This window comes from Apteryx mantelli, chromosome 15 (assembly GCF_036417845.1).
Source record: "Apteryx mantelli isolate bAptMan1 chromosome 15, bAptMan1.hap1, whole genome shotgun sequence".
Lineage (NCBI taxonomy): Eukaryota > Metazoa > Chordata > Aves > Apterygiformes > Apterygidae > Apteryx > Apteryx mantelli.
The window spans coordinates 14,224,418-14,237,453 of record NC_089992.1 but is presented as its reverse complement, the minus strand read 5'-3'; the positions used below and the strand labels follow the sequence as shown (position 1 = coordinate 14,237,453).

Here is a 13,036-nt window from a genome sequence, read left to right as displayed (position 1 = left end):
TATTTAAACGCAAGAGAAACAGATCTGGAATGGACTGGTCCATGAAATAAAAGTAATTTATTTAACTTACAAAGGTAAAATTAACCAATGACATTTGCTTTTCTTTCTTTTCATACTTCATAGCTTGCAATTAAAGTTGCCTTTAGAGAAAGGTGCTTTTTTATCCTATTATATTTTACAATACAGCACAGACATCAAAATTTTCATTGAAGAAGTAAGACAATTTGTTAACATTTAAATACGCAGACATCTGTTCCAGTGCCTTAACGTGGTTTTTGTTTACAACAGAGAAAAATACATCTGACAACAGTAGCTAGTATATTACAAGCAAACAATATTGAACTCTGCATAGTTTATACAATATGCTGTAGTAATAATTTAGATTACCAGTTTTATCAACTATTTACTAGCTGGCCACGTAAAGCCTGACATTCATCTGAAATGTGGCATTGTACGTTCTATTGGTATTCTCTTAATAGCTTCATTTAATGAAGTAATCTGGACAAATGAATTTCAAAACTAAAAGCTGATTTAGAAATGTGGAAGTTTTCACTACAAACATTTAATGCTCACAGTACATTCCTAAAGTAAAGGCAGGTCTCTGATATAAAACATAGCTGTCAGAAAGGAAAATAGTGTGCAAATTAAAAAACATTGCATTTAAAATGTGTTCATGTGCAAGTTACAGTATCAACTGTATATTAATACTAACTGGGAAAATGTCTCAGCATAAAATGATACACATCTCACAGTACGTTCTTGATTGCACATTGTTCCACGGCATTTGCATCCATTACACTTTCTTGCAAAAAATCATATACACTGAGTACCCTTAATTAAAACTTAACTATTTTACAATGTGAAGTTGTAGACATGCTTCAATTAGTGGGAAAAACTGGAAGAAAAATAATCTAATTGCATCAAAAATGCTTACTGTCTTGTAGAGCCACAGTGCTTGTTAATCACTGACAGTTGTCAGAATCTACTAAATGAGAGCTTGTGGATTATGAGCGATAACCCCACCTATGACTGACTGCACTGGGTTTTATTCTTTGCTTCTACCATACAGTACCTGCATTTCAACCCCACAGATTCTTAGAGGCGTACTCAAAATGATCTGTTTTAAGTCTTTTTTTTTTTTCCTGTGTTTCCCATAATATTTAATGCTGATGTAATTGCTTTGAAAGCAAACAGAATAGGTCCTTTTCACAGTGTGTATCACTGCATTTTTAGCTACTTAAATGGGTATTATATAAAAACAAGATTAGCTCACATAAATCTTACAGTATGTCAAAAATGCCTGAAGGTATGTTGAAAGCATTGGGAAGAACTCTCATTTTCAGTGTGCCATCTGCTCCACAGGAGAAGATACGATTGCCTTGCACAGTTTCAATCTGGGTGACACCAGCACCAATATTTCTGAATATGGACTGCTTAGCATGTTCATTTTTGAATGAATGAATTAAATTATAGCCTGTCAGTCTCCACACCTGTATCAAAAGAACAGCAAATTAGGCAAAAAGAGATTAAAATTAGGATTTGTATTTTTTCCCTAATGCTTGAGCTTCCTTCCTGCTCCAAGCTCCCTGCTCCATTCAGCAAACATAAAGGATATCTTTTGTTGTCAGCACTAAGTTCAAGAGTCTTGAGAGGCTCTCACTGAAGCATGAGGAAGACCATCATAGGGTTACTTTAATGGAGGACAGCTGGTTAGCAAGTAGGGCAAAGCTGCCCTCTGTTGTCCTGTCAGCAGTGCCCCCAGCTTCCTCATGAAAGGTGTAGAAATGGAGGGGATCCGTTTTATCTAAGATGGCAGTGTCAGCTTCACAGCAGATGGAAATACTTTTTTGCTAAGGAGCGCTGCAGAGTCTGCTGTATAAATAACAAGCATGCAGAGCACGCAGCCCAGCTGTCTGAGTTGGCTGCTACATCCCAACTTGCAGGAGCCCTCATCAAGACCAGGCCACGAAGTGTGTGGAGGCACAGAAGGCACCTATCAGCAGTGCACAGTCCCCCTAAAAGCAGAGAAACCATGTTCTCTCTCTCTCCCCTTATTATGTTCTTATGTTTCCTCCTGTTAGTATTCTGGAAATAAGCCTTTTAGGATAGGGACTGTATTCGTTATTTTTATTTTATTTTTTTAGTGTCCTACTATTATGACATCTTAGTACCTGTTTGGGGCTACAACAGCATCAAGAAAAAACAGAATTTGCTGTCCCACAAATTTACCACAATGTTAATGTTACTGAGCACCCCCTGTATTACAGAGAGAAATATCCAAAGGCAAAAATAGAACATTTTTAAGAGGGGAAAATAACAACTAAAAGATTTCAGAATTGTGCACTGTACTTTATCCATTTAAAATTCAGTCACACACTGAAAAAGTTCAAAGATGTTTTAATTTCCTTTAACTGAGAACAAAAGCTACTTGCATTTTAAAAGGCTATTAGTATGTTTAAGTTTTACATCATAAACTTATTTATGGCAAGCATCCTAAGTATTAAATGTAGGTTATCTATCTATCTGTTTTATACTGCATTCACCTAGCTATTTACAGCATGCTGATCAAAATATTACTACTTCAGCTAAATACTCTCCTATTACGACTCAGCTACTCTGATACCTTACCTTCATGTTACCTTCTGCTGAGCCTGTAACAAAATAATCCTCAGAAGGGTCCAGTGCAAGGGCCTTAACAGCCGATTCATGTGCTTGGAAGGTGTGAAGGATTTGTCTCTGTCTGATGTCAAAGATGCAGATGTACCCCTTCCTACCTCCAGAAATCAGCAGTTGATGTTTAGGTGCATACTGAAGTACTGTGGCACCGTGATCATGACAAATGAAGGCTGAAGGAGAAGTAGTATGTCAGAATTTAACAGATTTGAAACTGGTAAGTAGCTGTCAATCTTAAAATGCATTTCTGTTATAAATTGTTATCTGAATGTTTCCTGACGTGATAGATATGCTCCTTGTATGTGAGTAACATATCAGCTGACAGTTCTTTGCTCTCGTAAGATCTATATAGATCTAATAAGCACAAGAAAGCATGATACGCAGTCTAATTTCATTTTAATTTAAAATATGAGCACAAATGTGAATTAATTTTAAAAACTGAGAAAATAGAAAATTCACCATGTATATTAAGTTACATTAAATTCTGTAGTTCAAGCTACAGCTGAAGTCAAACATTAAGGTAAATATTAATTACCTTATAGATGTGTATTACTATACTCTAATTTCCTAACCTCTTTTTTTATAGGAGCCCTGACTCAATTTCTTTAAAGTGAGGCTGGAGGCTGAACTTCTGCACAGTCTGGTAACTAGTTTCAAAATGTGAATCCAAGAATGCACCTACTCTTTACACAGGTAATTGCTATGCTTATTCAAGTATTGCAATTGTTTGCAGCTGTATATGACGGTTGAATTTGCTCTTCTAAAAAGCTAGGATAGTATTTTTTTATTTTTACTTATTTTTATTTCATAGCGCAAGATGAAAAAACTTTGCTTTAGTTTTTTACGTAAAGATGAAATTATTGAACTTGGTCAAATAGATACAAACATTTTTGGGAATCTGGTCAAAGTGCCGAAAGACAGGGACAGTAGTTTTCTACTACTACAGGGACAGTTTTCTTAGTTGATTCTACTACTACCTACAGTTGTCCTTTCCCCTCTGCTTCAACAGAGTAGTGGATGTATTAACCAAGTGCCAGCTTGAGTGAAAACATACATGCATACAGACTTTACTAATGCAGCCTTAATTAGTCAGCCATTTTTTTTTCAAGAATGTATTCAAATTTTTAAGACTTTATCAAAAGTGTCACAAAAACATCTTTGTGTATGACCTCCTTTCTTTATACTTCTTTTATATGGAGCAGATTATCATCATGCTGGAGACCATACCAGTCCTGGTGCATGTACTGGCTTGCAACACGAATGTTTAGACCGATTCTCCAACACAGACTTCTCCCCTTGCCACAAACATGAACGTATCCTGTGTTTCTTTAGTCAGTAAGTAGAGGTTTTATTTTCACTGCAGGACTTACCATGTATAAGACTGTTGCCAGATGAAACCAAAGTGTCCCAGAGGCACACATTTCTGAGGGAAAAACAAAGTCTGTCATTGTGGCCTATTGCTAAGTGATTCATAGGGTGACATGACTCAGAAGCTCCTTAAGTTTTATGTCAAAGCCTAGAAGGTAGAACTGAACAAGAAGCCCTTGACTTTCTACAGTCATTGGGGAGGAGATGCAAGGAGTTAGGAACTTAACTCTTCCCAAGTTCTTTTGTGCTTTCCAGGGCAGACTATACCTTTCTGCCTTTAAGATGTGAACTAGTCCTAGGGCGTACCAAGAAAGACAGATTAAATATACAAGTTGATCTCAGAGAACAAGAATTATCTTGTCTTTGCTGAACATATTTCTCCCCATAGCAACAACAGCATGTCAGAATTTGGTTGCATTGGGGATACATCTTGCAAATAGTGGTTAACCGTTGACCACCCCTCACAAAAGATAGGAATTGGGAAGAAAGTGACTGAAGGAGTGATGCTTGAAGAAGTAATCTGGCAAGTCCAAGCTGTAACAAAGTGTACAATTCTCAGCTTTAAAATGCCAGCCATACCCTAATGCAGGAGATGGAGCAGTTTAACAGAAATGAACAGGTAGCTTTGGTGAAATTCCTCATGGTTCTTTTTAAACACACCTGTTATCATTGGACTGTCCTGATGTAGCAACTACACTCGAAGAGGTTATAAATGAGAAGTCACTTGTGGTTTTACTGTGGCACTGCCAACTCTATTCAAAACAAAACAAAACAAAACCCAGATGTAATCTTATCAGTTGTACTCTGCCATCAAAAGTTACTAGCAATCTGATGTCATTAATAGCATACTGCAAGTCTTTGAAACAAAGTTGTTGCTAAAAACTGACATGCAATGCAATTTGAAAGCTCAGAGAATGAAAAAAATTACCAAATTTATATAAAAAAAGTCAATATAAAATGAAAAGATATTAAAATAATGGAACTAGACAAATCCAAAATATAGTAGGTCACATCAACCTGAGTTTCAAATTAAGCATGGTCTTTGTTGTACTGTTAATTAGTAGTGAAAAGAACTGAAGAGTGTATTTTTCACTGAATCTTAGGGTTATAAAGTCATTACTGTCAGCTGTGTGGTTTTTTTTTTTTTTAATTTAATCAAGGGCAAGGCTGCAGTAGTATTTGCAAATTACATTGCAGCTTATGGTTACTCTACAACTAGTTCTCCAAAGCTGTATCGTTGAAACTCTACACTTGTTTTGATAAAGTACTCAAATTAAAGAGCAGGAAAATCAAAAACCCCCTCAGTGAAACTCTTAAGCTCTTGGTCTGTCTGAAATCTTGAAAACTTAGGTTTCCTTTATAAAAAGGAAAAAAAATTCTATTTACGTACCAGATAGGGCTTAGGATTTGAGGTGGTTTGGTTTACTTGCCAAATACTTAGAAATCCTTCACCATCAGCAACACCGCACTGCAAGGAATGAACTGCACTTATTAACATAACATACTGGTTACTGGATGCTTGCTTCATGATAGTAAACATCTGAATCCAGAAAATAAAACTTTGACAGCACGTTAAACATCAACAATGGTTTTCTGACACAACAAAGTAATTTAAGAGCGAAAGTGATTTCAGTGCTGATTATTTAATGATTATTTGAAGGCTGATGCTCTTCTACATGCCTAACTCTCTTCTGGAAGTGGAGGCTTTTAAAAGCATGCAAGAATGGAAGCTCATCTTTCAAATCCCATTTTTAAATGCTAAAGCTTACAGAAGGGTCAATACTCCATACTGACCGTACTTGAAAATGTTTAGTAAAGTAAGACAAGTGGAATGCCAGCATGCCATAAAAGCATGATATGAAAAATTATGGAAAAACTGCATTGTGTCAATACAAAAGACTGAGTAATATTAGTTAACTCAAATGAATAACAATGATACTGGATATTCTATACAGACAAGATACTTAGAAATGTTTTATAAATGTTTTTAGAAATAGTTATAATTATTTTTGTATTTTCTCCATGTAGTCAGGTTTTATGACTCCTGCTTGCGTGACCTCCCTGTGAAGTAGGTGGGACAACTAGTACCTCTTTGTTTCTTACTTAAAATATATTTCCATATGATGTAAGATTGCCATATTTCAAAACATAATCAAAACACTGATTTTAGAGATGGTTAAATGAAAATACCTGAGAAGAGATATGCTGGGAGATATTCTGTATTTCCAGCTATTTATAAATGTTCAGCTTTTGCTGTTTTATAGCTATTGTACAGTCATGCTAAAACTCTTTGAATTCACTTTTTATGTCCCTTAATTGTAATGGAGTTAAGTAGTTTGTCAGTAAAAGGAAAGGACAAGACCTGCTGAAATCAGAATGTGCAACATGGAGAACTGAGGAGGTGAATGTTGCTCCCAATTTCCTTCTCTTTGTCCACTCTGTTCTCTGCAGCTCATCTACCTCACAGACTCATTTCTGGCCGAAGTGTATTGCTCTTTTGTACTTTCTGCTCTGCACTGTTGCTCTCTTCAGCTAATGGTCTGTTAATATGTTTTCTAGGTATTATAGTAGCCAGAAAGCAAAGTATGAAGCACTTCTTGAGCTTGGAAAAAAGTCTGCCTCTGTAAAACAGGTAAGTTCAATAATGTTTTTAACCTTTGATTTAAAAAGCCTACCACCCAGGAACACATAGATTTCAGAATGGGGAGACACTGAGAAGTCTGAAAATAGGGCAAATTGGACACAGGAATAAATACTGAGGGATGCTCAAAATTTATTTTTTAGTGATAAAGGCTGGTAGACTGATGACCTGGGGGGGCCCAATGAGTTGTTTTTTGAATTAGTCACATAGACTTCCCTTATTACGCTCACAGGAAGAGGCTCTGGATACTCCTATGCTGTACACAAGATCAGTTAAATTTTAGAGGGGTTAAATGTATGTGTCTGTTGGTTTAAAAATAAGTTGTTTTGAGATTGCTTAGACTAAGAATGGAATAAATAATTCCAGTAAGAATGGACTGGTAAGAGAAGACAGTCATGATGATCAATCAATGTATCCTTCATGCAAAAGATCTTTCTGTTGACATGTAGAGTCAGTGCAGAATACTGATAATCTTGCTTTATAACAATATAATCCTGCAGATACCAGTGTCATGAAGCTGACATGCATGAATGGAAGGGAGAAGAGTCAGTGTCTATTACAAAGCTTCCATACACAGCCAAAAAGAATGCTATGATACTGGTTATGCCATCATTCTAGGATCTTTTAACAGTTTTGTGCATCGCTCATTAAAACTGGTTTAGAGGTCAAAGCACAACCAAATGTTTCCTTAAAAACACAAAAGGAAAAATCCTTAACATTGCACTTACCTTATTGCCTTGTGAATTGAAATACATTCTTGTAACCCTTGCATTCCCAGCCTGCTGGAAGCATACTAGTTGCTGCGGCCTTGTCCACTCAAACATTCGAACGCTACCATCTTGTGCTCCTGTAAGATCTGAGATGAAAAGACAGATGTTCATTAACACCGCAGAACTTTAGAGAAAAACAGCTAGTCCATATTGGTAAGCATGATTCACTTACAATACTGATGGACTGGATGTGAAGCCATTCTCTTGACATTATTCAGATTTCTTTTAATAAGCTTCATATAGAAGAAATACAACAAAAATTAATAAAATTTTGAAAAAAAAAACAAAACAGACACAAACATACTCGCAATTTTGTTTATACTACTATCTGCCAAGTATTCCCCATAGTTAAGTAGCCTGTTAAAATATCATTATTTATATCTACTACACTGCAACTAAAAATAATTAATTAAAGCCTCAGTTTCGGACAGCTTTTCTAGACATGAAAGCGCTATAATAATATACTACAGTACAGTAGTACTAATAATATATATTATAATGAAAAGGACTTAAGTGCATGCTGATGTACACTTTTGATTTTAGTCTCAATGAAAGAATTTAAGGAACTAATTTTTTAAAGAAACTACAGGTCCTATCTCAAAGTTCCCATAAGAAAGAAAAAAACGCTTATTGTCTCATTATTTTCTATGTCACAATAATTAAGATAAAAGAAAATAGTTAGTTTGGCCTTGTTTTGGTCAGGTCTTTGTCATTGTAGGCCTTTTATGTCAACACTGAATTAAAAGTATGATGATTCATACCCTCTAGGTGTCTCTACTAAATAATACACAAGAAAAGGTAATGGTCCCCAGAGCTGCACATAACAAAACACTTACCACACCAGCTCCAGTACTAGTTTGACCACTGCCTAACCATGGCATAGATGAAGATGGTTGTATTTGATTCACTCCAAAAGATGGTGCAGTTGACTGAGTTAGTGTTGTGGTAGAACCACGAAAGTCAATATCATCAGAACTGTAAAAGAACAGTGGTGTTCTGCTTTAAACAAATGTTTCTTTGCTACCAATACCGTTTGCTTATCTCATTGTTGTCAACAGTCTATTGAGAGTGGGCAGAGAAAGTAATTATAATGGGACTATAAATGGATAATTCCCGCACTTATGTTGTACAAACAGTTTCCATATCCTCCAAGTTATCAGTATTTAACCTCGAAAGATGATACTAATCTTGGTAGATGTTGAGAATATGAGCTCTTTTGAGAAGAATCCTGTTGTTGAACATATGGAGAGAGAAACAATACAGCATCCAGCATTCCTGATCTGTGTGTCTGTATGTGTCTATTCCACGCAACAGAGTGATGCCCGGATGAGTGCTTGCTGGAGCTGCTACTTTCACAGGTCTTAGCGCAATAATGTAGATGATGATAATTCAGGCCATTGCACTGTACAATTCACATCTGCTATCATGATGTGCAGCAATGCAGGTGTAGCATTTCCTTTATTAGCTGAGGCACCATGGGATTGTACTTCACTGTGCAGTGTAGACATGCCCAAGTTACTCTAACCTCTCAAAATCTGTTTCCCCATGTGAAATACAAAGATAGTTCCTCCACATTCCCTCACCACTACTCCTTTGTAAAGTGACCTGAAACCTACTGAAGAAGAGTATGTTATTAACATTGCTTTTTTTTTAATATATGATCCACTTGCACTACAGGTGTTATATATGCAACTTCAAGGTAAAGCAATACTCTTAATACAATCACAAAGAAACAAACTTACCTTTTAGACTCTCTGTCATATTCTTCTCCAATCCATATAAATGACTGAGCAGCCAGTAGAGCTGAAATATCAAGTTCTTGAACATCATGTGTAGATGCCAAAACGATTTCATTGTTGTTTGCCTATGCAGCACAAATAGGCAATTTATACTAACTTTAATTAAGATCTTAGTGCACTTTTTATTATACTTACTAATAATGCTGTGACTTACCTTATTAACCGCAAACGCCATGATCATATCTGATTCTTTGTGAATGATTTTTGCTTTTCCTCCTGGGTAGCCAAGATCTGCTTCAACCTACAAAACATTTACCAGTAAATTTTAATTAGCGTGAAAGTGCTTTCTGTAGTGGTACATACAGACTGCAAAATCTATAAAAAAATTCATGCAAGAAAAGTTCAGTGGCCTCAGCATTGCTTAGGAAGCTAAACTTTAGACTTCTCATACTCTTTGGTGTTCTAGAAGCCAAAAGTTATGTTTGAGCATAAGAAACACGAAGTTGTGTGTGCAATACTATTTACAAGGTGTTCATTCATCCCAGTTATAGGACAACCAAAGTTAATCCACTGATTAAAAGCCTGCCACACAAAGACTACACAGAACATATAGCTTCTGTTAGTCATGTTAGAGAGAAAAAAAGCCAGTTCCACAGAACTTTTAAGAGTGTGCTAGAGGTTTGGGAGAAGGGATACTACCTTGTTTTTGTGATCTTCTGCTACGCAGTTTTGTTTGACCTGCTCCACACGATCTTCTACAGACTACATAACATCACACAGTCACAAACACAAAACACATGCACAAACAAATATAAAAAAAGAATGAAACATTCCAAACTAGATTTTAAAGGCCACTCTGTCAGTAAATGATGACAAATGTATTTTTAACCTTTTATAAAAGGCACGGAAACTAAGACAGGAATCTAAACAAACTCACTTAAAATGTAATGCTTCCTAGATGAACACAAAATGTATGATATAGTAAATAAACGGAGGAGTAATACACACACAAACTCCATACTTACAGGAAATCTTAGAGATACTAAATAGTATATTTATTTTCCATTGTACTTACTGTGTTGGTTTTAATTTTCAATTACAACTCAATACAGTTGTAATTATGGTACTATTTATAAAACCCCATATTATACATTACTATATAATATTACTTGTATATGTATATATTACTTGTGCATATATACATATGCATATATACTCATGCATATATATACACAGAGTAATAGCTCATTTAAATTTCTTTGTCAATATGACACCAAAAAAAAAAAATCTATGAATACTCAAATTATTTACTTATGACCATTATCCCAAATATTCAGTTTCTTTGTTAAGACAGCATTCAAATACATAAAAGTAAGGCAAGATATGTCATGTCTAAAAGTATTTGGTTTAGTTGATATTTCAGTGAACAGCAGGATATTCATGTGGATTTTAAAAACACTGTTAAATGAAAGAAAAAAAATGAAATGCCAACAAAGAAGGGAAGAAAAACTGAGAAAGAGACACTGTTGAGACTGAAGAACAGTTATAATTTTCTATAAAAAGTAGTTATTTCCTTTGTTTACCTCACTTTGCTTTCTTTTCTTTGTGAATATATATCTTATGAAAGTCTCCTGCAAAAGTTCTTGCTTCACAAGAAAATGCCATAGCCTTTTTGCTGGAAGAGCTGAATAATCCTTTGATCTGGATGAAATAAAAGAAAGAAAAAAGAAAATGGCTTCAATGCAGTTAAAGGTGGACAAAAAAAAATCTTGAAGAGAGAATTCAAATTACTTTAGTTGAAATTCCAGCTTCAACCCCCCCCCCAAATTTTCAGTTTTAATCTGTTCAAGACAACTATCAAGGGATACATTTATCTTGCATTTTAAATTCCACATTAAAGTTAAAAACTTCCAAAAACTATCCACCACCACAACTCAACTGACTGACCTGCATTTATGTCTGTATTTGTACTCTGCTAAAGCTGCTTTTATATTGGAACTATGGTGCCCCAAAGAATTTCTTTACATATTTCTTTCAGTATTCAAAAGACTTCTCAAAAATGTAGTTACCTCATACATGAACCAAATAAAATCCATTGCCCTGAATTTAAAAACAAATATTTCTAAAGGAGCAGTGTATATTTGTGAGAATATATAAATAAAATCCTACAGAGTATCAACCATACAAATTTTAAGTCATATATAGCAAGCAAAACTAAAATTGTGTTTTAGTATATGGAGAAAAGCAAACTATTTTTGAGTTTGAAAACATTGGTCAAGATCTGTATTGAAAGATGCCTTTAAGCACGACATAGGTCAAAACACAGAAGGAGGATTGTTCACCCTGGAAAAGATGAGGATTGGCTATATAAGGACTACAGCCCTTTTCTCTCCCTCTCCCCTGCCCTCTTTTTTGTTGCTGAGATAAGGTTAAGAGAAGATAGGAGATAGCTGCTACTGGAGGAATAGAAAACAGCTGAAAAGGGTCTTCACAGCAGCAGCTGTTGCCCTTGAGTTGCAGTCCTCCAAGCTTTGCTCTTTCCCTCTTATTTTCCTTTCTTGCTGCAGTTCAAAATGTGCAACAGAATGACTAACGGCTACTGCAGGAGACAGCTGCATAAGAAGGAAGAGAGGGATGTGGGAAAATGGTTTCTGTAAAGCACTGGCTAGAACTATGATCTAGCCAATCTTCATGTAGCTGTTTAACTTTAGGTATTGTTTCACATTAGTATTTCTATGATTAAGGAATTTTTTTTTTCCCTAGGAAAAAATACTTACTTGAATGGTGTGTTTTCAGGTTCAATCATTGCTTTATTGCAGATAATGGCTGGTCCTGCACCTACTCCAAGGTCACTGGGATAGGTATTGATGTAGTTTGGTGGTGGGCCTTCAAACTGGTCCATCCTCTCTTGAAGGATCTGTTCCCAATTTTCCAAATTTTTTATTACAGCAATGCCCAAAGGCGATGTTACAGGCAGATCTAAACAGAAATATTAATATAGTACAGCACAGAGACAAAATTATGGAACTTAAAAGTAAGATCTGTCAGAAAGCTACTTTAAAGAAAACTAAAATGTAAAGCAGAATTTAACTTACCAGTGAATTCCAGACCAGCAATGGGAAAGAAGTTCTTAATGTTGTGCAGAACTAATTTTACCATTGTCAAATGCAGAAGAGCCCAGCTGCATAAAAAAATAGTTTTAGTTGTGTTAACACAACATTAATGCAGTTACCTGCAGGACAATGTTTTTCTCCTCCCATCAAATACACATATGAGAAAAACAGCACGGATGGTTCACTGAATTTTTAAGTTTAACAGACATGCAGCAAAAGATACTTATATATCAACTATGAAATGAAAGTGCACCTCTGAAGCTCCTCACTGGAACAGATAGTATCCCCTTTTCTCTTTTAGAAATCCTAGATTACTGTACTCTTCCTCCTAAAAGCGCATATCAGATACAAGTGTACTCATCCCCCAAAACAGCGTATCAGGTAGGGGTGGGTGGGTTTGTGTCAGACAGAGAAGGCAGCCTGTGCAAAACTGGGAATTAAGCACAAGCCACCTGATAAGCCTGCTAAAATTCTCCACAAAATCGCTATGAAGACAGACAAGCCATTTTACTCTGGCATTCATGCAGGAAGCTTTCCCACTGAATGTGTCACATATGTTAAAAATACAAATCCAGGACAATATAACTGTAATGACTAAAGAGAGATTTGAAATGAAGTATGCATAAAAGCTGTCATCTTTCTCCATTTTTATAATGCTAAGGTCATCTACTTCATTTTACCTTGCAAGATTTTCTGTCTGTATGTTCTGTTTAATCTGCCCCTCATTCAAAA

General features: G+C 35.6%; 1 protein-coding gene and 1 long non-coding RNA gene across 5 annotated transcripts in view; one reads left to right on the top strand and one right to left on the bottom strand.

Moving 5' to 3' along the window:
* Positions 1 to 38: 38 nt before the first annotated feature.
* The window catches only part of DMXL2 (Dmx like 2), a 60,661-nt gene continuing 47,663 nt past the window's right edge, over positions 39 to 13,036 (bottom strand). Inside the window, exons 31-44 of one of the 4 annotated variants that reach the window (XM_067305744.1) lie at positions 12,287 to 12,372; positions 11,969 to 12,170; positions 10,775 to 10,892; positions 9,891 to 9,953; positions 9,406 to 9,492; positions 9,195 to 9,316; positions 8,289 to 8,427; positions 7,625 to 7,685; positions 7,411 to 7,538; positions 5,432 to 5,509; positions 4,702 to 4,793; positions 4,044 to 4,096; positions 2,629 to 2,846; positions 39 to 1,490 (exon numbers count right to left, since the gene is read on the bottom strand). In XM_067305744.1, coding sequence (XP_067161845.1) covers positions 1,281 to 1,490; positions 2,629 to 2,846; positions 4,044 to 4,096; positions 4,702 to 4,793; positions 5,432 to 5,509; positions 7,411 to 7,538; positions 7,625 to 7,685; positions 8,289 to 8,427; positions 9,195 to 9,316; positions 9,406 to 9,492; positions 9,891 to 9,953; positions 10,775 to 10,892; positions 11,969 to 12,170; positions 12,287 to 12,372 — 1,657 coding nt within the window. In that variant the 3' untranslated portion in view covers positions 39 to 1,280. Of the gene's footprint in view, positions 1,491 to 2,628; positions 2,847 to 4,043; positions 4,097 to 4,701; positions 4,794 to 5,431; positions 5,510 to 7,410; positions 7,539 to 7,624; positions 7,686 to 8,288; positions 8,428 to 9,194; positions 9,317 to 9,405; positions 9,493 to 9,890; positions 9,954 to 10,774; positions 10,893 to 11,968; positions 12,171 to 12,286; positions 12,373 to 13,036 lie in introns of those variants that run through there. The other 3 variants (XM_067305745.1, XM_067305746.1, XM_067305748.1) reach the window with 3 other exon arrangements.
* Positions 2,858 to 7,512, top strand: LOC106496490 (uncharacterized). The gene is made up of 3 exons (XR_001294620.2): positions 2,858 to 4,008; positions 6,601 to 6,673; positions 7,461 to 7,512. It is a non-coding gene; the product is annotated as an uncharacterized lncRNA (long non-coding RNA).